The 26,711-nt window shown below is 34.3% G+C and overlaps 2 protein-coding genes across 3 annotated transcripts in view; one reads left to right on the forward strand and one right to left on the reverse strand.

Annotated features, from left to right (window-relative positions):
- spz3 (Spaetzle domain-containing protein 3) overlaps positions 1 to 7,637 on the forward strand; it is an 88,070-nt gene extending 80,433 nt beyond the window's left edge. The window contains exons 4-6 of the mRNA XM_074174560.1: positions 241 to 489; positions 1,677 to 1,802; positions 2,278 to 7,637. Of these exons, the coding sequence (XP_074030661.1) occupies positions 241 to 489; positions 1,677 to 1,802; positions 2,278 to 2,437 (535 nt within the window). The 3' untranslated portion in view covers positions 2,438 to 7,637. The remainder of the gene's footprint in view (positions 1 to 240; positions 490 to 1,676; positions 1,803 to 2,277) is intronic.
- Positions 30 to 25,869, reverse strand: LOC111508587 (uncharacterized). 2 transcript variants are annotated; one of them, XM_074174559.1, is made up of 7 exons: positions 25,627 to 25,869; positions 25,395 to 25,575; positions 24,266 to 24,481; positions 23,893 to 24,210; positions 21,429 to 21,533; positions 17,375 to 17,986; positions 30 to 2,433 (listed from the first exon to the last, which is right to left on the reverse strand). In XM_074174559.1, exons 1-6 carry the CDS (start codon positions 25,714 to 25,716, stop codon positions 17,391 to 17,393), a joined length of 1,506 nt encoding a protein of 501 aa, XP_074030660.1. In that variant the 5' UTR covers positions 25,717 to 25,869; the 3' UTR covers positions 30 to 2,433; positions 17,375 to 17,390. The 2 variants fall into 2 exon arrangements, with proteins under 2 accessions (XP_074030660.1, XP_023019906.2); XM_023164138.2 differs by lacking the exon at positions 30 to 2,433 and having other exon boundaries at positions 16,891 to 17,986; positions 25,627 to 25,868.
- Between the last annotated feature and the right edge of the window lie 842 nt (positions 25,870 to 26,711).

The following is a 26,711-nucleotide window of genomic DNA, read 5'->3' on the forward strand; positions in this document are numbered from 1 at the left end:
ACCTTGAAACGTTGCTCAATTGAAACGAGCCGACGAACGGCACATACGAACAGTCTGTAGCCAAACTGAGCAAGCTAGTGTCGTTCAACCGGCTGAAATGTAGAGGGGGGATGTCAAACGACTCGGCAAAATGGCGTTGACCGAGAGGCAAGCACCAAGTCCTTTATTTTCTAGCCACACGTCGTATTATTATATTTGAAAATTATTCAGGAACTTCGTGAAACGTATTTTTTTTTTCAGAGATCGGATAGAACTGTTCATCGACGAAAACAAAGCACTGATGAAACGAATGTACGGGGAGTTCGACATGCCGGACTACGACTCCAGGTACGGCCCCGGAGTCAAGAAGAAGCGGTCGACGAAGCCCGGAGTTCCCGACGTGAACTTTGATCCGGGCCCGGATCCACTGGACTCGACCGAGTCGCTCTTCAACAAGAACCGAAGCCCAAGGCAGAATTTTAGGAACAATCAGAGTTCAGAGAGTGGAAGGTGAGAATATTGATACAAATGATAATTGATTATTGCGGTTTAATTGATATATTTCAGTTAGTCTTGACAAATTCACCACTACTATATTATCGGTTAATTATGATAATGCATCACTTCACTTTATCAATTAAACATTTGTTTGACTATTTTTATGGTTCTAATCTCAAGTGTTGTACTTGTCAGCTACATAAAACTTATCTTTGAGGGTCAAAACAAAATATAATTTCATTCACAATCACCTAATTAAAAAAAGTCAATAATGACTTTCACTTCCTGTCCCACCTCCGCTGATTTTATTATTGCAGCGATTAAAAATTAATGTATTAATCAAAATCGAATGAATCATCACCATTTGCAATTTTATTTGTTTCTTGTGAAGTGCTGATGAATAAAACATTTTACGTTTTATTGATGATAAATGATATTTCAAATTACTCTCGCACTCTCAGTTCAATGTTATTCAGTATCAAACATTTTCCTATTCAAGATGGTTATAATAAAAATAAAGCTTTCTGCTTCGATGAGTTTGTGGGTTAAAAGGACTCCAATATGACTTGGCAAGGGCTGCTTCTCAAAAAATTAGAACACTGTTCCGAACCAAAAAACTGTATACACCTCAGCAACTTTTGATGCTTTATAAAGCCTAGATCAGACTTCTTTGGAGTATTATAATTGTTCTCATGTATGGAGCTCTACCTCCAAACATACCCTAAAGTTGCTGTTTCTGAACAGACTTCGTATAATAATAATAATAATAATAATAATAATCTCTTTATTTACTCAGATTGATTTGTATAACCACAAGAGCAGAAGTACAAATGAAAAAGAGGAAAACGTCAATGTACAATATTGAAAAGAAATAAAACTATACGAAATAGATAATGTCACAAAGTTATAAATTAAAAAATGTGTAAAAAATAAAATAAATTATATCTATATACACACATATATACACACACATATACACATATGTACACATACACACACATATGTATACACATATATACACATACACGCATATATACAACATACACGATGTATACCACATAAATATAATAATAGATAATTGTTTTCTATACACACATATAGTATTGGATTACAAATAAAAGTCATCAATACTGTAGCAGTTCTTTGACAGAAGAAGATGCTAATATTTCACTGATTTGCTGAAAATTACTGTTTTCCAGAATCGATGCGTGTGAAAGTAAAATAGAAATAGTCACGCCATACTGGGCCTCCAATTCTGCAGGAAAAGTTCGAGCCATTGTTAACACTCAACACTTCGAACAGGCAATTCATCAAGAAGTTTGCGCGTGAGTACGGTGCATGGGATTAATTGTATTGACTTGATATTTTCAGAGATAGTGATGAGTGAAAAAACTTTTCATTCACCAAAGTTTCTTGTCTTTGGATATATTAACTACGCGAGCTTGCTCCGATTTTTGTCTTTCTTCTTTGTACTGGTAAAATATTTACTCGAAGAATGTTAACTTTCACGGCTGAAGATAATTGTCTAAAAACTATTTTTCGGGTTTTTTTGGTTGTGGTCTGCATTACCGCACCTTTACCACATCGGCTTTGGTGTCTACCGCAGTGGTAGACGAAACGTGTCGGGCATAAAAACCTGCAGACCATAGTCAAAAACCCGGAAAATAGCTTTCCTACAAAATATTCACTGTCCCGAGAGTAGCTCGCTTCTTTGATATTTCTTCTTGGAACATGTACGAAGCTTCAATAAATCTAGCTTATGTGAATGAAGTGACCATGTAAGTATTTTTTTTTTCACAGGAAAACGTCAACCAAGCGCTGTACAAACGACTGCGGCTGCGAACAAAAATATAAGTGGCATCGACTATTAGCTTATGACCCTGACAATGACTGCAAGGGCATCTTCATGGACTGGTTTCTGTTTCCATCTTGTTGTGTATGCAGATGTGCCCCCACCTAGAAAGTTACCAGAAGTATTTCGAGATGATTCGATAATAAACCAATATTCGTTTATTTGGAGAAAAACTTTTTGTGGGCCCCTCGTAACGTGAAAAGTGTGAACTCTAAGACTACCCAGTTGAAGTTGCAAACTCTTTGTTGACAGATTCATTGTCTGTACAGTTTTGTTTTTGATGTAAGTTTTCACTAACGAAAGTGGAAAGAGAGTTGTGAAATTATTTGTAACGAAAAATAAACTTTTTGTGCTGAGAAACTATGGAGTCGTGAGAGGGTTGTAAAATTTTGTATCACTCTGTTATTGCTTACAAAACGAAAGTGTTATCAATAAAATCTTAGTTAAATTTTCAATAAGTTGTTGAATGTTTCAAAATATAACAAGTTACTATTTTAAAGTAAGTTTAATGGAATGAAATTAGGATCAGGTTCAATCAATAGCTTGTGGAAGAATGGTATGACCCTTCTAGATCTACCTGAAAAATAATTCCTATGTATAGTAGTAAATTCTTAGATCGTGATATTTCCCAAAAATCATATAGACTAAGATATCCATTAGTTTTAGTTCTTTATCAATATTTCAGTAAGTAGATTGAGTGGAAGGGGTCAATTAAATTCGTTTCAAACCAAACCATAATCTCTCCACCACTAGAAACATTTCCAACTTCGTTTGATAACCAGTCAAGATAAACTTGGGAACCATATGCTTTTCAAACCGAACCATCTTTCCTTGCCTTGTTTGACCAACATACGATACATGTACTTATGTTAAAGCTATTTTCTGGGTTCTTTGACAGCGGTCTCCAGGTTTTTATGCCTGACGTTTCTGCTACTACTGCGGTAGACATTATCGAAGGCGATGTGGTAACGGTAGAAGTGCTCGAGTTGTTGTTCCCGTTGTTCCAAACGCAGAAACTACAATGCTGCTATTTGCCTCCGGGTTTATATTATTATTGGTGGCCGTGGTTTGGTTGTGTACAATTAAGGACAGGTAGCCAGATTTTAATAATGTTCATTGCCTCCTCTTTTCTACTGCAATTATCTCTGTGTTTTTCTATTTTCTAATTTCTATTGGCTCTCCATATACAGTGTCACACATAAAGTCCGCATCAAATGGGGTTTTTTTTTTGTTCATCTCTTCATGCAACTTTTGATGTCTCCATTAGGTTGTGCTTTAAAAATGATGCTGAATGACATGCATATGACCGATCAAGTGATTTTTCTTCCCTGTCAAATTTGACATTTTTTCCAAAAAATGTTCAGAAAAGCAGTTATTGCTCGAAATTTCGAAAATCGGTAAAGAGAAAAGATGATTGTCTTTTTAATTTTTTACCCATATACCAATTTTTAGCTCTCTAGTACAAATTTAGTTTTTTTACAGTTTTTCGAAAATTTGACATTTGCCGATTTCTCAAATTCAGCCAAACCTCAACAAAGTTAGTGCTTTATGCCTAACTTATCTTTCCAACGCATTTTTATTACCAATTGCAATTCTAAATACAACTTATTTCGCAAAAATTTAAAACACCAGAAAAAATTATGCCAAAAATGATGCAAAGTTGATACAGTTTTTAAAAACAGATAAATATTTCACTTCATTTCTACATTTTGCGAAATAGCTTTATACATAAGCATAATTGAAAAACAAAATCAATGCAAAGTCAATAATTTATTCTTTACTGCACTTTTCAAACAGTTAAACTTTGATTTACTAATTACGAAAAATTACAAAGAAATTAAACTAAGGGAAGGAATTATACGAGAGTAATTTCACATTTACTAAATATCTTTTATGAGGTATGAATGAACAAAATTACTTCAGAAATCAATTTAGATTTTGTTGCCTAGAAAACTAAACCGTAAAAAATTCTAACAAACATCTATTAAAATAAAGTTATAATTTAAATTAAAAACAATAAATCAAATCGAAACATATGCCTAAACCATGTAAATACCAATAGAAATACAAAATAATAAGTCACATTTCGGTGTGCCTTCCACCACGTTCAATGCAATCAATTGTCCTTTTTAAAACATCTTTAACTGTATTCTTTATACTACGGGGTTTCGTGCTTACAACACATTCTCGAATAACTGCCTCTAAATGGTTTATATCTCGAAAAGGTCTTTGCTTATACACCTTTCGTTTTAAGTAACCCCACAAGAAGAAATCTAGTGGGGTTATATCAGGAGATCTAGGCGGCCAAAAGTGTTCCATATTGCGACTGATTACTTTGCCCCTAAATATTTCCAAAAAACGCTCTTTAACCACCCTTGTAGTATGAATAGGTGCACCATCACACTGATACCACACAACATTTCTTACTTGAAGGGGCATATTATCCAAAACTTCAGATAGTTCGGTATTCACAAAGTGTAGGTAGCCCGCAGAATTTCAATTATGTCTAAAAAAGTATGGTCCTATAATTTGATCGTTTAATATGCCACACCATACATTCGTCTTAAACGAATATTGATCTCGACATTCAATTACGAAATGTGGGTTTTCTTTTGCCCACCACCTGCAGTTTTGCGAGCTCACAACGCCATTTGAAGAGAAGGTCGCTTCATCTGACCATAAAATTTGATAAGGAAAATGATAATTTTCTTCTTTTTCCCCTTGAAACCAAAAAGAGAAATACAAGCGCATATCGAAGTCCCTTTCTTTTAATGTATTGATAAATTTCGGTTTATAAGGCGTAAATTTATTTTTGTGTAAAATACGTCGTACACTCTCTCGGTTGACATCTGTTCTATCTGCAATATCTTAAATACTTCTTTTTTTATGTTCTACGACATCCAAACATATTTCAAATTCCACTTCTTCAGTATGTCTAGAAGGCTGATGTGCTTTTCTAAAATTACTCTCAACCGAGCCAGTAGATTTAAACTTAGGTATTATCCTACTAACTGTTGACTGATGAATATTTCTTGCAGGATGTCTGGCATTGAAAATATCAGCTACTTGTCGGTGACCGGTATTCTCGCCGCATATTAAAACGATTTCAATTTTCTCTTGAAGATTCAGCATTTTTAACAACACACTAGACAACGAATAAACTATTTCAAATCTAAAACTGATAAACACTATTTTGAGTTATTCAACAAATGTCATATGACAATAAAATATTTTGCTTATTCAGTTCAGTTCAATTGTTTCCACAGTACCCTTAGTTTAATTTCGTTGTAATTTTTAGTAATTAGTAAATCAAAGTTTAACTGTTTGAAAAGTGCAGTAAAGAATAAATTTTATTGACTTTTCATTGATATTGTTTTTCAATTATGCTATGTATCAAGCTATTTTGCAAAAAGTAGAAATAAAGTGAAATATTTATCTGTTTTTAAAAACTGTATCAACTTTGCATCATTTTTGGCATAATTTTTTCTGGTGTTTTAAATTTTTGCGAAATAAGTTGTATTTAGAATTGCAATTGGTAATAAAAATGCGTTGGAAAGATAAGTTAGGCATAATGCACTAACTTTGTTGAGGTTTGGCTAAATTTGAGAAATCGGCAAATGTCAAATTTTCGACAAAAAAAAATTAAAAAACGATCATCTTTTCTCTTTACCGATTTTCGAAATTTCGAGCAATAACTGTTTTTCTGAACATTTTTTGGAAAAAATGTCAAATTGGACAGGGAAGAAAAATCACTTGATCGGTCATATGCATGTTATTTGGCATCATTTTTAATGATGGAGATATCAAAAGTTGCTTGAAGAGATGAACAAAAAAAAAATCCCATTTGATGCGGACTTTATGTGTGACACTGTACTCTTGGATAGTAATTTTGAGTTTTATTGAGTATTTGAAATGAGATAATGTGAGTGCCTTCTCTGTTGAGAGCATGTTTGGCTACAGCTGATTCGTCGGTTAGTTCACTTAGTTTTGTGGTTTCAATATAGACCGTCTCGCAGCTACAATGAATTCAGTATACCTACTGGGTGTTGCTAAAGGTTACCTGGGGTCGTTAACTGACCTTAGATTTTCTCTGATGGTTTTTGTTGGCCTGAATATTGGTTTCACGTCGTGTTTCTCCCAATTCGGTCCGTAATATTTTCAACATAGGGAAGGAAAACTTTCCCCTTGACCAACCTAGCTGGGGTTACTTTGCCTTTCTCTCTCCTGGATCGTATGGCCCGCTCCAATTCTCCTTCGCTGTACCCATTCCCTTTGAAGGTATTTTTGCAGGTGATTGAGTTCCTCAAGAAGACTCCCAGGTTCACAAATACGTCGTACCCTCTTAACCAATGTTTTAATTACCCCTGTATTTTGTTGTGGCTGGTGGTTAAAGTGTTTGTACAGGTACCTGTCTGTGTGTTGGTCTCCCGTACACTCTGTGGCCCAACGTACCATCCTCACGTCTGTTCACAAGAACACCGTCTTGCCATACCATGAACATGTCATCAACATAACGTATCCAACAATATGGCTTTACGGCCGCTTGCTCTAAGACCCGTTGTTCGAAATTTTTCATGAAAAAGTTTGCCACCGCCGGACTTAATGTACTGCCCATTATGGTATCTGTTTTACTGCTTAGCAGAACCATTCTTTCACAGAACTAAATTATTTATTTGTTTAACAAACTTATATACTCGTATGTGAAATTAATTGAAACTTTTCCTCTATCACGGCTCTTATTTGTAATTAGTTTTTAGGTTTGCCATATTTAGAAAAGAAACTGACTAAGGAACTGTCCTGAAGGAGTAAGAAAACCTTCAATACAATCAGGTTTGCAATGATTCAGTAGATGTGACTGATCCTTCTGTAATAAAACAGTTTGTCACATATTTAGAATAATTAGGTTGTAAATTATCAGCAAATTCATGATTGTAGTTACCATTTCTTAAGTATATTTAGTTTAAGTTGGATGTGAAAGTAAAAAAAAATCGTGTGTACCTATCTAGCAATTATGAACTAAAAAATATATAATGTAAAACCGTAAGATAATGAATTTCTGGAAAATTTCTATGAGAGAGTTAGTTTTTCAAAGATGTCTGTACTTTTTTGTTGGTCATTGTTATATTATTGTGTGGCTAATAATTTAGTATATAAAAAGAATGAAGAAAAGAATTATAATTGTTAATCACAGGAAAGTTATCTAGAAGTGATGATTTTTTCTGTTGATTCCGAGAAAAATTGTTGAATCAAAAAAAAAATTTAATGCCATTCATACCATAACTGCAAATAAACTTTCGAATATTCTCAACCTGGTTTTTATTCTGATAACGAAGTTCTTGTCACGAAGTTCTCTTCAAAATAGGTAACTATTTTTAACACGCTTTCATTACATTCAACTGTATGTTTGTCGGATGCTTTTGACAAAGTTAATCATGAGCTATTGATCCATAAACTCTGTTCATATGGTGTTGATGGGCAAATATTGCAGTGGCTCAAAGGATATCTTACGGAAAGAACGCAAATTGTTAGAAAATCCACAATGAATTGCCATTCTTAGACGTTTTGGTGAAGAGGACCGACACTAAGTGGGAAACATCTGTATACCGAAAACCCACTCATACGGGACAGTATCTGAACCACGAATCCAACCACCATCAATCGACAAAAAGAGGAATCATCAAGACTCTATTAGACCGTGCTTTTGGACTCTGTAATACAAAGGAAGGTCTGGACAAGGAACTAGACATCATCAAAAATGATCTTCAGCGGAATGGATACTCCAAAGCGATGGTAGAAAAGACTTTGGCTAAAAGACAGCAGGAGCCTCGCAAGGAAGAGAAACCGTCACAACCAGTGCTTGCACTTCCCTACATCAGAGGATTATCGGAGAGGATAAGAAGAATTGGTTCCAAGTACAACATTAGAACCTGTTTCAGATCCGGTAACACTATCCGTAGCAGCCTCACGAAAACCAGGCCCCCAAACGCGGACTGCGATTCCAAGAATTGCATTTACCGGATACCCTGTGAGTGCGGAAAATCCTATATTGGTGAAACTAAGAGGCCGTTGAATGTTCGCATTGCCGAGCACAAGAAGCACACACAGCGAGGAGAAACCAGCAAATCAGGAATAGCAGACCATGTTTGGACCCATCAACACAACATCGAGTGGTCCCAAGCTGAGATCTTGCACAGAGAGGAACATTGGTTCAGAAGAAAATTCAAGGAAGCCACATACATGTTGTCCAACAACGTATTCAGCCAGGCCAGCGTAGATATACGAAACATATGGAAACCCATCATCAAACGAAAAATGACCAACTCCCGCCAAAACGGTCATCTCTCACGGAATCAGTGAAGCGGAAAATGGAAAGTAGAGAAAGTGAAAGTATTTCAACGACCTATAAAATAGTCATCTCTCGGAGGAATCAGTCCAGTCATCACCCGAAGACGATTGTAGATACCAACAATCGAAACGTCGTGAACTAACGTGACTTGGAATCTCTACACTTTTTTATTTTTATTATTTTCTTTTTTCATTCCTTTAATTTTTATTTATTCAATTATTGTATTTTTACTTGTAGGTTATTTCACTATCATTTCATTTCAGGTTTATTGTTGCTTAATATAATTGTTATTTTCAACTATTCTTTTTTTAATTATTCTCTTTTACTTGTTTCAGGGATTTCAAATCATTTTATATAGTAGACAATGGAAGTCCGAACTAGTGAAACTCATCACGAAACATTGTCAATCACCTTCAAACAAATGGGACCACTGTTGTTTAATCTTTTTATCAACGATCTAATCAGCTGTTTCCTTGAAAGCGAAGCTTTGCTATTTGCAGACGATTTAAAATGTTTCAAAATAATTAAAAGTGAAGCTGATACATTGTGTCTAAAAAACTATATAGATTGCCTATCTAACTGGTGTTCGCAAAATAGTATGTGTTTGAATGCATCCAAATGCCAAATTCTTTGCTTTCATCGAACACATCAACTTAGAGACTTAGACTTAGAGGCTCAGAACTAGCCACGCAATATGTGGACTAGTATGTGAGAGAACACGCAGAGCGCGTGTGTTTGAAGGTGATCGACAATGTTTCATGATGAATTTCACTAGTTCGGACTTCCATTGTCTACTATATAAAATGATTTGAAATCCCTGAAACAACTAAAAAAGAAGAATTGAAAATGAATAGCTGAAAATAACAATTTTATTAACCAAAATAAACCTGAAATGAAATAATAGTGAAATAAAATACAAGTAAAAATAGAACAATTGAATAAATTAAAATAAAGAAATGACGGGTGATGACTGGACTGATTCCTCCGAGAGATGACTATTTATAGGTCGTTCGAGTACTTTCGCTTATCCCCGCTTTCCATTTTCCGCTTCACTGGTTCCGTGGGAGATGACCGTTTGGCGGGAGTTGGCCATTCTTTCGCTTGATGATGGGTTTCCATATGTTGCGTATTTCTACGCTGGCTTGGCTGAATACGTTGTTGGACAACATGTATGCGGCTTCCTTGAATTTTCACCTAAACTAATGTTCCTCTCTGTGCAAGATCTCAGCTTGGGACCACTCGATGTTGTGTTGATGGGTCCAAACATGGTCTGCTATTCCTGATTTGCTGGTTTCCCCTCGCTGTGTGTGTTTCTTGTGCTCGGCAATGCGAACATTCAATGGCCTTTTAGTTCCACCAATATACGATTTTCCGCACTCACAGGGTATCCGGTAAATGCAATTCTTGGAATCGCAGTCCGCGTTTGGTGGCCTGGTTTTCGTGAGGCTGCTACGGATAGTGTTACCGGATCTGAAGCAGGTTCTGATGTTGTACTTGGAACCAATTCTTCTTATCCTCTCCGATAATCCTCTGATGTAGGGAAGTGCAAGCACTGGTTGTGACGGCTTCTCTTCCTTGCGAGGCTCCTGCTGTCTTCTAGCCAAAGTATTTTCTACCATCGCTTTGGAGTAGCCATTTCGTTGAAGATCATTTTTGATGATGTCTAGTTCCTTCTCGAGACCTTCCTTCGTATTACAGAGCCCAAAAGCACGGTCTAATAGAGTCTTGATGATTCCTCTTTTAGTCGATTGATGGTGGTTGGATTCGTGGTTCAGATACTGTCCCATATGAGTGGGTTTTCGGTATACAGATGTTTCCCACTTAGTGTCGGTCCTCTTCACCAAAACGTCTAAGAATGGCAATTCGTTGTGGATTTCCTTCTCTATTGTGAAATTGATGGAAGGTCTCACGCTGTTGATGTGTTTCAGGAAGGCGTCTAGTTTTAGTTTTTTCAGGGATTTCAAATCATTTTATATAGTAGACAATGGAAGTCCGAACTAGTGAAATGCACGCAGAAAGCGTGTTCAAATCGCACAACAACCCAGCGCTATGCGATCTACACGATGCGTTGAACATGGATGACCCCAGGTTCCAAGAAAGGGACAGTCACCCAAGGCCAACGAAACAGAATCTACGACCACCCCCACAAGTCGCCGTCAGACGACTCCGGTAAGCATATTAATCAGACTTTCTTTCAGCAAGTTCACCGCAGAACAACTCGACCGAGATTCAATTATCCTTAGATTCACTTAGGAAGGCTCGACGCTAATAACAATAGCTGCCGGTTAGTTTTTGGGGGCCCCCATGCAAAAATTCAGTTAGGAATAGTCATGACAAAACATTTTTACGACAGCGAAAGAATAGCACCTAAAGGCTGACTTTCGACCAAAAGAGGTCAGATGTCAATCTTGCTGAAGTGCCCATCAGTAAGTTGAGGTCGGAGAGCGGGGGTGGATAGAGTGGGGTAGTAGGTTCTCCTCGCTAACTAGCTGGGGGGAAGCTTCTACTTCAGGGCACTCAACCCGGGAGGGGGCATGGGGGGACTGCTATTGAATCCAAAGATCTAGGTGTGATCCTAGACTCCACACTTAGCTATAAATCACACATTTCTGCTGTAATTAAAAACTATATGAAGATGTTTGTCTTCACAATAAAACAAATAATAGAAAAGAGAAGATCAGAAAACCAAAATATATATTTGGCATTCATAGACCTAGAAAAAGCTTTCGACAAGGTACCAAAAACAGAATTATGGGAGAGTCTGAAAAATAGAAATATCGATGAAAAAACCATAAATATGATTAAAAACATATATAGAAATAATAGAAATAATGTTATCAAGAACAACATGAAATCAGAAGGTTTCAAAACAAAAGAGGGTTTGAGACAAGGTGGATCATTGAGCCCAATGCTTTTTAACATTTTCATGGACGACATCATCAAGGAATGTGATAGAAATAGCAAAAAAATGTGCATTGGATACAAAAATATGCAAAGAGTAGAGATAGCTGAGGGAGCATTTGCCGATGACATAATACTGATAGCTGAAAATGAAGAACGATTACAACATAATATAAAAATATGGAATGAAACACTGAAGAGAAAACAAATAAGAATAAACAAAGATAAAACCAAGGTGATGACCATAGGAGGCGAAGAAATAAATATAATGATAGATGATAAAAAAATAGAACAAATAAAAAATTTCAAATATCTAGGCGTAACAATAGACGAAAAAGGAAGGCAAGAAGCAGAAATTAACAACAGAATCGAGAAAACCATAAAATTGTACTATACAATGAATAAGAACTTCATCAATAAAAGATAAATTTCAAGACAGACAAAACTACAAATATTCAAAACAATATATAGGCCAGTATTAACATATGGATGTGAATCTTGGATATTAACAAAAAAAATCAAAAGTAGAATACAAGCAACAGAAATGAAATACCTGAGGAGAATTATAGGAGTGACAAGGAGAGATAAGATAAGAAATACACGAATAAGAGAAGAATTAGACATAGAAGATATTATTTCATTTTTAGAACAAAAACCATTAGGATGGTGGGGACACATACAGAGAATGCCAAACAATAGACCTGTGAAACAAATCTATGAAGCGAAAACACAAAACAAGAGAAGAAGAGGAAGACCTGAAAAAACCTGGAACGACATGATAGGAAAGATCCTACAAGGAAGAAATAAACAATGGAACGAAGTGAAGACACTGACTAGAGATAGAAAGGAATGGAAAAAGTTCATAAAGCAACAATAAAATGATAACCCGACACCCTGAGGGTTATATATATATATATATATATATATATATATATATATATATATATATATATATATATATATATATATATATATATATATATATATATATATAAATCAAGAATGAAATAATTCGTGGACACAACACTCAAAAAATAGGGGCAAACCGCGGACACGTGTTTCTGGCTATTGGCCTCATCAGCGCGGTGCAGCCAAGTGTGAAGATGGGCAACACTTGTTTGCCGAAAGCAGGAAACAACACATATGCACGGAGTATGATGAGGCCAATAGCCAGAAACACGTGTCCGCGGTTTGCCCCTATTTTTTGAGTGTTGTGTTCACGAATTATTTCATTCTTGATTTGTATCATACACACTCGATAAAATGTCTATCTATATATATATATATATATATATATATATATATATATATATATATATATATATATATATGAAGATATTTGGTTGTATAAAGAGAACCACTCATGATTTTACCAACATTATTTTTCCCCGGTTAGATCTCATCTCGATTATTGTTCCACAGTTTGGTCCCCTCATTACGTTACACAAAAAGTGAAACTCGAGGCCGTACAGCACCATTTCCCGCGATATATTGCCTTCAAGATACTGCATTGGAATGCATTTTAAACATACCTTCTCTTGAGGCTCGCAGAAAACGTAGAGATTTAATACTTCTATTCAAAATTATCAACGGACTGAGTATCAGTCCCGAGCTTCTCTCCAAAATATCTTTACATGTCCCCAATCGTTCAACTACACAGGTGCAAACTTTTTACGTTTCTTTTCTCGGATTCAATTATTCATATAACAGCTTTATTCCCAGAACTCTTCGATTGGCTAACTCTTTAAATAACCTACAAATATTTAATATATCAGTTTCCCGCTTAAAAAAACCATATTCTTTTCCTAGCCATCTAATGCTCTCTGCTTGTGTTGTTGTATTGTGTCTAGTGTTACTTGCCTGTAAGAATTATATTAGGTCATATGGTCGGTCGGTAGCCAGGCGGTTCGACGTGGGTGCTTTGTTCACTCACTCGAATTGACTGCTGTGTTGGTCGGTGGTTCAAGCCCTAGTCTGAACGATCGATTTTCACTTGCTATCGTCCAACCCGTGTTAGGAATCACACGTTAAAAGGTAAGACCTCGTTAATCCTTAGCTCGCACAAGTTTCTACTTATGAGGGTTGTCGTTCGTAGGGGTGGGACAGCTGGTTAACGGAAAAACAGATTTTAAACAGACAGATTTTTTTAAACAGATATTGTTATACATTTTGATTTTTCTTAAATAATCTACTTGTTATCTTACTTCGAAATTGTTTTATTCTTATAATTTACTTTTAATCCACTGTATTGCATCAACTACTACATAGCACTGTACTACTTATATCTGAATTGGGCTTGCCCTTGTATATATAAATAAACTCCTTTGGATGACTAACTTTAAACAGACAGATGTAGTTTAAACTTTGTACACTTATCAAGAATCGCTGACAATTGAAATAATTTTCCCACACAGTCTCTGTGTGAGAGTGAGACAACCACACTGTCTGCGCATGCGTATATATTTTAAATTAAAACAAATGGGCCAAACTTAATAGTGAAAAATAAACAATAGTTTAAAAAATTAAAAAAAAAACACGCATTAATAGCAACACAAACTAAAAAATAAAAAATAATTGGACACTAATTTAAGATCGTGTTAAACGTCGATAAATCAGAATCAGAATATGCTTTATTGTCGAAAGAATACAATTCTTGTTGACAAAGTCAGTTGTCGTACATAGATGTATGTTAAAATATAGTTAAAATAACACTTACAGATGTATAAACACGAATAAACACAGGATCTGATCAAAGTAGAGTAAATAATGGTACATATATATATATATATATATATATATATATATATATATATATATATATATATATATATATATATATATACACCCATCCATACATACATATTCACATAATTGAGCCTCAGCAATGACAGATATGGATAATGAGTTCATTCAGATAATTTGGCTATAAAAAATTCATCCAAGCTATAGAAGGGATGATCAAAGAGTAAAACCTCCACACTACCTCTGAATCTGTTATAATTCTTGATTTCCCTAATTCTTGCTGGAAGGTAGTTGTATATTTTCAAGCCGTTATATATAATAGAGTCCTTTACGAGGCGACTTTTGGGTATAGGCAACATTAGAGTTGAGTTTTGGGAAGATCGAGTATTGTAAGACGATGACGCTCCTTTACATAGATCACGGTGCTTATGAATCAAACAAGATGTTTCCAATATAAAAATAGAGATCACTGTGAGGATTTGGTGATTTTTAAAGTATTCTTTGCACGATTTGCGACTCTTAATCTTGAAGAGGGCTCTAATGGCTCTTTTTTGTACAACTTGGATCATCTGTAATAAATTTTTATTGCATGCACCCCAAAAAGCAAATGCATAACCTATATGCGATTCAATTAATGCATGGTAGGCAGATTTTGCTGCTGCAAATCCTACCTCATTATTGATGACTCTAATGGCATAGCACCCAGAGGATAGTTTTTTAGACAGTATTTTAACATGTTCATCGAATCTCAGGTTACTGTCAATATGAAGACCCAAGAGTCTTGTGCAGGGGGAATTGTCAATATTAGTTGAATCAAGAATTATTGTGTCCAATTCACATTTGAAGGTTAACAAGTTAGTCTTGGAGATATTGAGTACAAGGAGATTATTGTCAAACCATGTTCTTATTGTTTCGAGATCACGTTGTATGACATTGTGTAAAGATGTTTCATCACTACTGTGCCAAAGTATAGTGGTATCATCTGCAAATAACGTGAACCTCCCAGATATATTCAAATGAGAGATATCGTTGACATATAACAAAAATAAAATAGGTCCCAGTACCGAACCCTGAGGCACACCACATCTAGTAGCTCCAATACGTGAATAGTGGTCAGTTTTTACCAACTGGCTACGATTCTCCAGGTAAGATCTAAACCACTGCAGGCTAATTCCTCTGAAACCATAATAATCAAGTTTGTCTAACAGAATTTGGTGATTTACGCAATCAAAGGCCTTGGTTAGGTCGCAAAATACTGCCGCGGTTGATTGCCCTTCATTAATTCGTTTGTATACTTTGGTCATTAGCGCCAATATGGCATCATTCGTATTCTTGCGTTTTTGAAATCCGAATTGATCCTTGCTTAGTATGTTGTTTCGGCATAAAAACCTTAGCAACCTTTCCTGCACCAATTTCTCGATTATTTTGGCCAGGGTGGGAATTAGAGTTATAGGCCTAAAGTTCGATGGGTCGCTACTGTTCCCACCTTTATGAATTGGGACCACAATGGAAATTTTTAAAAACTCTGGGAAGAGGCCCAGATTGAAGGATCGGTATATAAGTTCAGCTAAGATATTATGAGCATCATCTGGAATATTGTCAAATAGAGTGGCAGAGAGATCGTCAATTCCCGCCGCTCGTTCATTTTTAATTGATTGTATAGTGGCTCTCAACTCTATTGCATCAGTCGGTTCAAAATAAAAATTGTTTTCAACGTCCCATATCTTGATGTAACTTATGACTTCTAATAAGTCTAATAATTTTGTTGTAAAAATACAGTTATAATATAAAATTGTTATAAATACTGGAGCTGTTTGCCAGATTGAAGCATCCCACGCTTTTTTACAACAAAATTATTATTTTTTTGTATTGTCAACAGATTTAATCTGACCTCAGACTTATTGAAACTCATTACTTACTTCAAGCCATAGGACTTATTATCGATGTTGAACACGATCTCAAACTAGTTTCGAATTATTTTTTATTTTTTACTTTGTGTTGCTATTAAAGTGTATTTTTTTAGTTTTTTGAACTATCATTTATCTTTATTTCGATTTGCACATTAGAAATACTTTTATTAGTCCAGTCATATCAGGGGTTTCATGTAGAAATGAGAGATAATAAGCCGTAAACTCGTATACATATTCATTTTGGTGTTCTAAAAGTTATCTCTAAAATCTTATAAAATCCCGTGTCTGCGCCGGAAGTTATTCGAGGTCAAAGTTCACGAAAATCAGTTTTTTGCAATTATATCGGTTTGACATTTCAACATTTCAGTTGACGCCACTGAAGATGACTGCCTCAGTGACAGGCGAAACGTATGGAAATCATAACCAAAGAAGACCACGGCAAAACCCGGAAACCAGCCAAAACATTGTTTTTCAATTGTATAATCATTTGTTTATTTAATTTACCACATAGTTATTAACAATTACTCGATGTTTATTTTACTTTTCAGTCCACCAGATACTTGAATTAATTCATAATAAAAATTTCTTTGATTCAACAACAAAATCATTAATATTGGATATTTTCTTTATGAAATTTGGTGATTTTAAATTTTTTCAAAAAAATCACCAATACGAATTCTTGTATTTTAACCTATAAAAATATTTGCAGCAGGCCTTGGTTTCTGTAGAAAAAAATTATAATTGGTCCCAAAGTACAGTTTTTTGAGCGCTACTTCAAAATAAGGTTCTTCGAAATCGAAAAAATATGCTAATTTTATGATTTCTTCTCGGCAAGTGGAAAGGTCTATTTTATTATTTTTTCACCGCTAATGAACATGAACATATCAACTTTTTTGACAGTCTTGAGGAACTCTTTCTTCTTCTAAAACACAACTGTTTATACGAATTTATGTCGAAGATAATTTAGTATATCTTACTAACCATTTTCAACATACAAATAATACAAATGATACAAATCCCTGACGCAGAGTTCATTCATTTGAATATAAAAATTCTAACAGTCATGGTTCAACAACCAGAGTCTTCAAATGCATAAATCTTAAAAAAAAATATTGGCGCCTACCTCCAATTCATTCTTAAAATTACCTCTCGCTTACGGAATTTACAATAACACATCAGCTTCTTGGGGCTCTTCCGAAACTTCGGTTTGTTCCGTTATGATAATTTCAGGCAACTCCTTCTGCAAACGCTCTGTTTCAAGAGTGGCCACCCTGATCTTGTCTGCCAACTCCTTGCAGTCGGTATGTGTGCGATAATCTACTTTACTTTTATCCGTGGAAAAAACAGCGATGAAATCCGCGAAATCCTGCATCAACTCGAAGCACAAACATCCTCCCAAAATATACGGTGCCTCCCTCCACGAATAAGGAAAGTAAATCGAGATAACTTTCTTGGTAGACTTCAAGTTTTTCACCTCGTCTTTCAGGAAACAAAAAGTCGAGTAATCAAGATCGTGGGGGCTTTCATCAACTAGCGGAGGGTTGATGTACAGAATGTGGCTCGCGAGGATCAGGTTGTCACTGCACCATTTTTCCTCTGTTTTTCCTCTGGGTTTCCCCGAATTGACCGGGTCTAGAATCACTTCTGTATCCGTCAGTGCTTTGATTGTTTTGGTAAGACTAGCTACCACCTCGTTGTGTTTTTCCAGTGAAGGTTTGAAGATAATCAGGATTTTTTGTAGCGTTTCAGTCAGGGATCCTGAAACATTTGATGACGTTAAAATAGAAAGCACTAGCCACAAAATTACTATACGAGGACTTTTCCAAAAATAAGGTGGATATTCAAAATTTGCAGGCTACATACATTAGAGGAAGAGCACATGATTGGTTCAGCTCGTTTCTTGCAAATAGAAATCAATATACAGGGTGTTTGGTAGCTGGGTGCAAACCTTTAAGGGGGTGATACACTAGCCCATGTAGAACATATTCATACAAATATTTTTATTTTCTAGCGCGTTTTTAATTTTTAAGGGAACTTTTACGATTTTTAGTACAAAAACCCAAAATTGGTCAATTAAATGCTAACAACTTCGAATCTTAACAGAAATGTCTGGTTTGGAAATGTCTGGAAATGGTTTTTTTAATTTATTTCAGTAGTCTCAGGTGTCCCCAATCGTACTAAAGTAGTTTGAAGCACCATTGTGTCCAAAAAAGTTATGTACAGAGCATTTAAACTTTACAAAAAAAGAAAGAAAATAAAAAATCTGACCTTTGATGCCAATTAAAAAAATAAATAAAATACATACAAGTGTTCAGACACCTTCAAAAACATGCTTAGTTATTGCTCTTTCGTTTGAGGTATCATTTACCTAGCTAAGTCTTAAACTTAAACAGATTGAATCTATCACAAAAACGGTCCTCTAAGCATCGGAATTCGAATTTTTAATAAAATTCCTCAAAACATCAAAGATGAACCTACCTATTTCAGATTCAAGAAGTGGCTGAAAAAAGTACTGATTGAGGGTGCATTCTATACTTTGGAAGAATTTTTTAGTATATAAATCACTGATAGTATATTCTGTCATACTCTGTGTGTAATTGCATATTTTATCTAGATATTTAAATTGTAATGTACCTACTCTGTCTGTACTTTTATTTATCATTTCACTTTTTACTCTGTATACCACCTGTGGTCTTCAGATTAATAACAAATTTGATTTGATTTGATTAGATTGACAATTTTTTAATTTTTTTATGTTGGTACACTCGTATCGAACATTTGTTCACAGTTTCAGCTGTCCATTGCACCATTGCACTCGCTTACTTCTTTGCGATCTATCTAAAGCATTTGACAGTGTTTCACATGACATATTATTGGGAAGACTTGAAAAATATGGTATTAGAGGCATAGCATATGACCTAACACATTCTTTTTCGATAGATAGGCTACATTTATTATATAACAATGTAAAATCGGATACCAAAACTGTCAATCATAGAGTACCTCAGGGATCCGTACTTGGTCGTCCCCTTTTATCAATCATCTACATAAATGATCTTCCTATATATATATATATATATATATATATATATATATATATATATATATTGATACAGCAGATGTTTTTTCAATGCCGATGATGCAACTTTTGGCATAAGTAACCAACAAGTGGGGAAGCTAGATCAGTTGTCATGTGGAACACTGAAAAAATGCGAAACATACTTTAGCGCTAATGTTCTATGCTTGAACGCAAATAAAACTTAGGAAATAACTATCGCAAATAGATCCCAAATGTCTGATGGTAACAAAGAGGTGTGTACTAGGATTCCACCTTGACAACAAATTAAATTGGAATGGACATACGACATCATTATGTAAAAAGCTCTCAAGGTGTCGCTACGCATTGAGAGGACTAAGGAGCTTAGTTTCGATTGATGTGCTGAGAATTGCATAATTTGGCATGGCTCATTGTCACATAAACTATGAAATACTGATATGGGGTACTTCCTCACATGCAAGTGAAGTATTCATTATCCAAAAAAGATAATGGGAGATTTAGAAAAAGTTGATTCCAGAACCCATGCTAAACCAATCTTCATAAAATGGGTCATACTTACATTACCTTCCATGTATATTCTGGAAGCAATATTGTTTGAACATAAAAATAAAAATAAATATAATAGTGACTCAAGGATTCACATTTATGATATAAAACAAAAAGACATCATCAGGCTACCGAAGATGCATTATCAAAACACAGCCAAACAAACAGAGTTTCTTCCCATAAAAATATATAACACTTTGCCTAGTGAGTGGAAAGACCTTCATATAAAAGAATTAAAGTTCAAAGTAAAAAATTCTCTTGTCACGTACTGTATATATAGTTTTTTTTATATTTTCAATAAGACGCACCTAAACAAGTTTTGTTATTGCAGATATTCTCGAATGTAACAGAAATTGTAACTTGAGGTCAATAAAATGTCTTTCTTTTTTTCTTTCCTTCCTTCTTTAGTTTTTTTTATGAAAGTCATAAAAGTTAGAAGTGTTTGGCATGTTCGGCGATTTTCTGCTATACAACAGAATAGAACAAAGAATTTGCAAAAATTTTGTGTAAAAAAATGGAATCAACTACTCAAAAAACACTTGAAATGTTGACAGTGGCATATGGTGATTGTACTCCGAGTCATAAAATTGATTACAAGTCGTAGAAACTTTTCACAAAAGTGCACTTTGATTACTTGAAAGGAATTGGCCGATACTTGAAAAAAAGTCATATCAAACGGTACTAATAACATTTAATTTGGTTTTCACTATGAAAGGTTTACAAACTCGCGACAAGTGTTCCGCTAAATAAAGCAATTCTATGATCTACAGTTCGATCAGTTATTAACTCTGAGCTGGTTTCAACAACCTGAATAGGGTGGATACAATAATTTTATCAACTATTGAAAGCAGGTAGATACACTTTAAAAGAAAAGTAAGAATAATAAAAATTATGTGAAAGACAAGTCAATAAATTCTTATTTATTCTAGGGCAACAGCACATGACTATCTTTATTCAACTCGAAGAAGTTACCGATGTTTCGCCTTAAGACACTTGCCCCAAGGCTCTTCAGTACCAAATTGGATAACATTATAGAAACATCGGTGTATACCAGTGAGGGTGACAGTGTTCCATGTAAGTGCAATTTATTACCATTCATTTAAAGTAGAATTCATGTGAATGTTATCTGATTTGTATTCCACAACGAATGTTTGAAATACAAACTGAGTAGAGAAAAGTATCTTCTGTATAATTCAGTGTTCATAAATATAGAAGTATTTGTTTCGAAAGATTTTTTTTTCTTTTGGTGTAATTCAATGTTTATATGAAAGTAGCCATTTCAGGAGAATTTTCTTTCAGTTTATGTCTGAAAGTTACTTCTTTGCATAATCTACACATCCATGTATAGAGTTACTTAATTCAGAATATCATATAATTGAATAAATGAAATATTTTACGGGTGGAAGGACTTCAGTAGAGAGCCAGTTGAGCAACATTTGTAACTTTGTTCAATAAATTACAATTATTATTATTATTATTATTAAAAAATTATAATCTGGCCAGCCTACACATTCTAAATTAAATTTATGGCGCTATTAAAAATTGAGTTTGACACCTCTGCTCTATAAAATGATTTACTTGTAAGTAATATCTTACCTTGAGATCGGTTTCTGTAACTTCTGATATAGAAAACGAACAAAACGCATGGTATTAGAAAACTTGCACCCACAATACCAATCGCCAGAGGCATACCTTTTCTACCTACAATTAAAAATATTTTTCGTGAAAAATTTCAACTTCACAGTAAAATCTGTAATTTCTCAAAAATTACTAAATTATGTGATGGATCTGACTGATCCAGGATAACATATTCAAATACAACCTCATTGTGAGATATTCACTAAACAGTTCACAAAACCTTAACAGTAAAGTGTGCATGTTACAGTTTTTGTAAACTGTTCAATGGAAATTCTTCAATAAAGTGTCATCTATTGGATTGTTTCAAAAGCATCCGTAATGACCTTACAGAAATTAAACAATGATGTGATGTAAATCTGCTGTCGTTTAACATTAAAGAACAAGTTTAATCACCTTTAAGTGCATTATACTAAAAATGCATATAGAAAGTACACTGGTGGAAAATAAGATCCCTACAAAATTCTTGGGAATTAATATCAATTGAATCTGCATCTTATCAACTATTGAACTATATTTATGCACAAGTGGATAATAATGACCTGTTTTTTTTACTTTTTTTAGATCTATCAAAAGCATTCGATACTGTTTCTTCCAAATTTCTATTGAAAAAATTACTAGTAATGGGCTTTCCCAATAATGTATTGTGTTGGATAGAATTGTACATGGAAAACCGTAGTTTGGTGGTTAAATGTAATGGAATTACATCAGTTCCTTATGATGTGAAACTAGGTGTTCCACAAGGGTCTGTTCTGGGTCCATTTTTATTCTTGACTTTTATCAATGACTTGCCTGAATTCATATCAGATTGTCACATAACTATGTACGCTGACGATACTACAATCACTGTTTCTGGAAAAAATGAGAATGAATTATCGATGAAAATTAATTTAGTTATTGACGAATTCAGTAGTTGGTGTCAACGTAACAAACTGATTTTAAATAAATCTAAGTCAGTGCTGATGAAAACATTTGTTAGGAGGGATTTCTGTTGTAATTTAGTCACTTTGAATGACATAAAAATATCAAAAGAAGTTAATTTTCTTGGAACTATTTTAGATGAGAATCTCACCTGGAGAAGTCACATACAAAAAGTGTGCAGTAAACTCAATTCCGCTTATTATTCGATCAAACAGTTGAAACATTGTTTAGATAGGTTTGGTTTACTAAATGTTTACTTTGCTAATGCATACTCCCACATTAGTTTCAACATAATGGCTTGGGGATGTGCGAAGGAATTTTCTAGAGTTTTCATCTCTCAAAAACGACTGATAAGATTGATATTCAACCTGGGGTACCAAGAAAGTTGTAGACCCGTTTTCAAAAGAGAACGCTTGTTGACTGCACCCGCAACTTATATAATGAAATGTGTCATTTTTGTGCACTGGAACCTTGACTTGTATATAACGAACTTGAGCATTCACGGTCGTGATACCCGCCATGCTACTGCTCTGAGGGTCCCTTCACATAAGAATGATCATTTCAAAAAATCTCCATTATATAATGCCATAAATTTTTATAACAGACTGCCACTTTCTATAAAGAGGTTGAATTCTTAAACTTTGTTCTACTACTACTATCTTTAGTTTCAGTGTTCTGACTGGCAATTTTATCATTTTTTTTTAAATAGTGTGTACATGTTTGTAAATATATGTATATATTTAAATATATACATATGTATATTTATTTGACTACGGCAAGCAAAATTGCCACATTTTTTTATTCATTTTTTAATTAGCATTTTATATATCTATATGTACCTATACCTTTGTATATGCAAATATTAATTTTTATTCAAGCTTTGATTCCATAATTTTATTCATAAGTGACGTACTGTTTTTGTAAATAATCATTGACCTACCACATATACGCTATGTATCACAAATGGTGAATAAATACTATTATTATTATTAAATGTTTATTATGCCCTCATAGACTCTCACCTAAGGTATGACATAGCATTTTGGGATGTATGCAGTAACCAGCTGTTTCAATCTGTTTTCATCTTAGTGTGGAATGATCCACACAAGCTAATGTTTATAATAGATGGAATTTTAACTGTGACTTCATTGATTGTTCTTGAACACAAGAACAAAGGTACTTTTACTTCTCAGCCTCACCACAATACTAGATAGGCTTGCCAATTAAAGGTTCCTACCCCAACAAACAGTCAAATCAAGAACTCTGGAGTGGAAATGTACAAGTTACCTGAAAGTTTAACAGAATGTGTCACGGTACTATCTTTTAGGAGAAACTTGAAGGCAATTCTTGACAAAAAGGCTTACTATACATAAGATGAATTTTTTTGAGGTTTTAGCAGAAAAATGTTTGTCTGCAAGGTGTATTTTTTATGACATCAAATGTATCTATCTATCTATGAATCGTTCTATTCTTAACAGTCTTGTTCCTCACAATCAATACTTACTTATATGTAATTTGGGTGTCAAACTTTTTAAGCAAGTGTCCTCTGGACATTGTTTACTAATTATGGACACGGCGAAGAAATAATGACCCTCTTGGCCATAAGTGATGTAATCACAATCGAGAGCAGGTTTATTTTCAGCTGGAATTATACGAACGTCGACTAAAAGCGGTTTGTTTTCTTTCTCTCTAAACACTTCCACCTTATAGTGAGTCACTGCATATTCTTTTGGCAATGGCTGTATCTTAAGCAGAAGCTTGTGACTATTCGTGAAGTCAATGTAGGAGAATATCAGTCTTCTTTTGGGAGAAACTGAATTACCTGAAAAGACAGTTGAATAAATTCCCTCGGTTATATATCTACAAGTCATCCATACTGAAATTTTCGGAATTTGGAACGCTGAACAAAATCTTCTTGTGTGTGAGATTATCATCCAACTCTGAATTGATTTCCATGAAAAGAGGTTCTCCCAGCATCTCATCTTTTAATTCACAGTCATACTTCAAGGCATATGCATTATTTTTGGTCTTCTGAACCCTGATTGTTTGGCAGAAATTTTTGACATCATATTTGGACAGCCTTATTTCAGCTTCTAAAAACATCACGCAATGTAAGAGAGAAAGCGAGAAAGAAAATTAATAAATGCATTTATTGTATAGACAAAAGGTCCTAATAAGGTGAATGTTAAAATTTCGCTGGCAACGTTAATTCGATTAGCGATTTTTTTATTTTTTTCAAGTTGGTAAACTTGTCTCGAACATATGTTGACAGTTTCAACTGTTTAGCATGTTTAGTTTAGTGGTGAGAGGCATAAGTTAGAAGTATTTTGTGTCAAAAATGGAATTGAGTGCTTAAAAACACTTGAAATGTTGACAGTAGCATACGATGATTGTACCCTTTGTCAGGATAATGTTCACAAGTGAATGTTAGAATGAGAATGACAACGCTCGCCCTGGGCGCCCCAGCACATCAACAACCGATGAAAATGTTGAGAAAATGAAGAAAATTGTTATGGAAAATTTTTAAAAGGGTCATAACTGGTGATGAATCAAGGGTTGTGACATTGAAACCAAAGTTCGATCGACTCAACGAAAGAGCCCAGGAATGCCAAGACCAAAAGAAGCATGTGTAATATAAATGTTTAATATATATGTATATCTTCTTCTTCTTCTTCTAAATCTTTTTTTTCAAGTTTCAGTTCTGATTTATCTTTTTTTTTTGGTGCTGTTCCTTGTTATAAAAATTTGTATGTTTCTTGGGAAAATAAATTGTTACTAATATGACACTAATAGTAATTATTTTTTACATATAAACTTATGGAGATAGTAACCCTGAATAATATATTAGTGACTACATTGATCACAACATCTTGTATCTGTTTCAGAAGAGAATTGAAAATATAACTCTTTCTTCAAAGTCCTAACACCAGAAATGATTTTCTATTCACTAGTCAACATAAACAAAAAGGGATTTTCCAAATATTTCAATAAATCAGTTGTTTTTACCTTTCCATTCTACCACCGGATAAATATTGCTTGTAAGAAATAATGGAGGATGAACCTCTAGAACTACAAGACCAAAATTACGTTTTAGGTTTTCGCTTACTGTGGATCTGGTTTCTGAACAATCATTATGAGAGCTGCTTTGCGATCTTATTAAACAATCATTTGTTCTATTCGAATTTTCCTAAAATGTAAATATTATTTCAAGAAGCATGGCTAATGTTTACAAACAAACCCATGTGCAATACAGGTCATCTGCCTCACAAAAATTGCAGGAATGTTTTTTAATTAGAAGTAACAGAAATGACACAGTTGAAATTCTCATATTGTTTTTCCAGACAATCCTTACGGGTTACATCTCGCAATTAAATTCAGTAAATGATGATATTATTGAAAAGCAATGTTTATTTACTTTTCCAAAAAAATTACTACGACTATTTGAGATCCCTCCAACAACAATAATCGGTGTTCCGTGTCACTGTCACCTGTCATATTTAAAATTTGACACAGAACACTAAAAAGCCGCTGAAAAGATGTTAGTTTTTATGTAGGGGGGTTATGAAATGTCAGATTTTGGTTGCCACGTTTGTGACGTCATAGAAGGAAAATATCGCTGAATTTGAATTGATTTACGTATAATCCATTTTTATCTTTTTTATTTGATACATTTATGATCCTGCAGATGTTTGAAATGAAGGTAGAGAAAGCAGGTTAGAGGCAAAAGCTGATATTGATTGGAGTAAAAAATCTATCATTAAGATCAAGCGTTACTAAATGGCATTCCCAACACCAAACCGTTATTTAAACATTTCGACACGTGTTTCGATCATCAAGTGATCATCTTCAAGAGGAGGATCAAACTGATCTTTGGTGTTTAGAAAAAAACTCCAGTATTATTTAATAACAGAATACTTAAAAAAATTCTAAGAAACTTGTCTGTGACTATTTCGTCCAGTTCACTTTTTGCAAAAGCTATTTTACTTCCAACTATGATATAGTTGATCACCAGTGATTCAAATCCAATATGAATCACTACATCCATACAGGTATCGCTCTTTGAGTGCCTTAAGAATTTTCCTGTGGGGCTTGTGTTTTGTCACAAAGTGTTATAAGAGAACTAATGTAATTACAAACATAATATTATGACACAGTGGTTTCCAGTCTTCTGAACATCACAATTCATGAGTTGACAAAAAAATACAAGTTGAATACAATTTGTATTCGGATTTGATGGTTGAATAATACTTGTACTGTGTAGACCTGCATTCTAATTCAAGATAAATAATAGAAAAACCATTATTGTTCTATTATGGGGATCGA

The sequence above is a fragment of the Leptinotarsa decemlineata genome, unplaced genomic scaffold (genome assembly GCF_025532065.1).
Source record: "Leptinotarsa decemlineata unplaced genomic scaffold, Ldec_3_MD MMD2_tig00000591_RagTag_RagTag, whole genome shotgun sequence".
Lineage (NCBI taxonomy): Eukaryota > Metazoa > Arthropoda > Insecta > Coleoptera > Chrysomelidae > Leptinotarsa > Leptinotarsa decemlineata.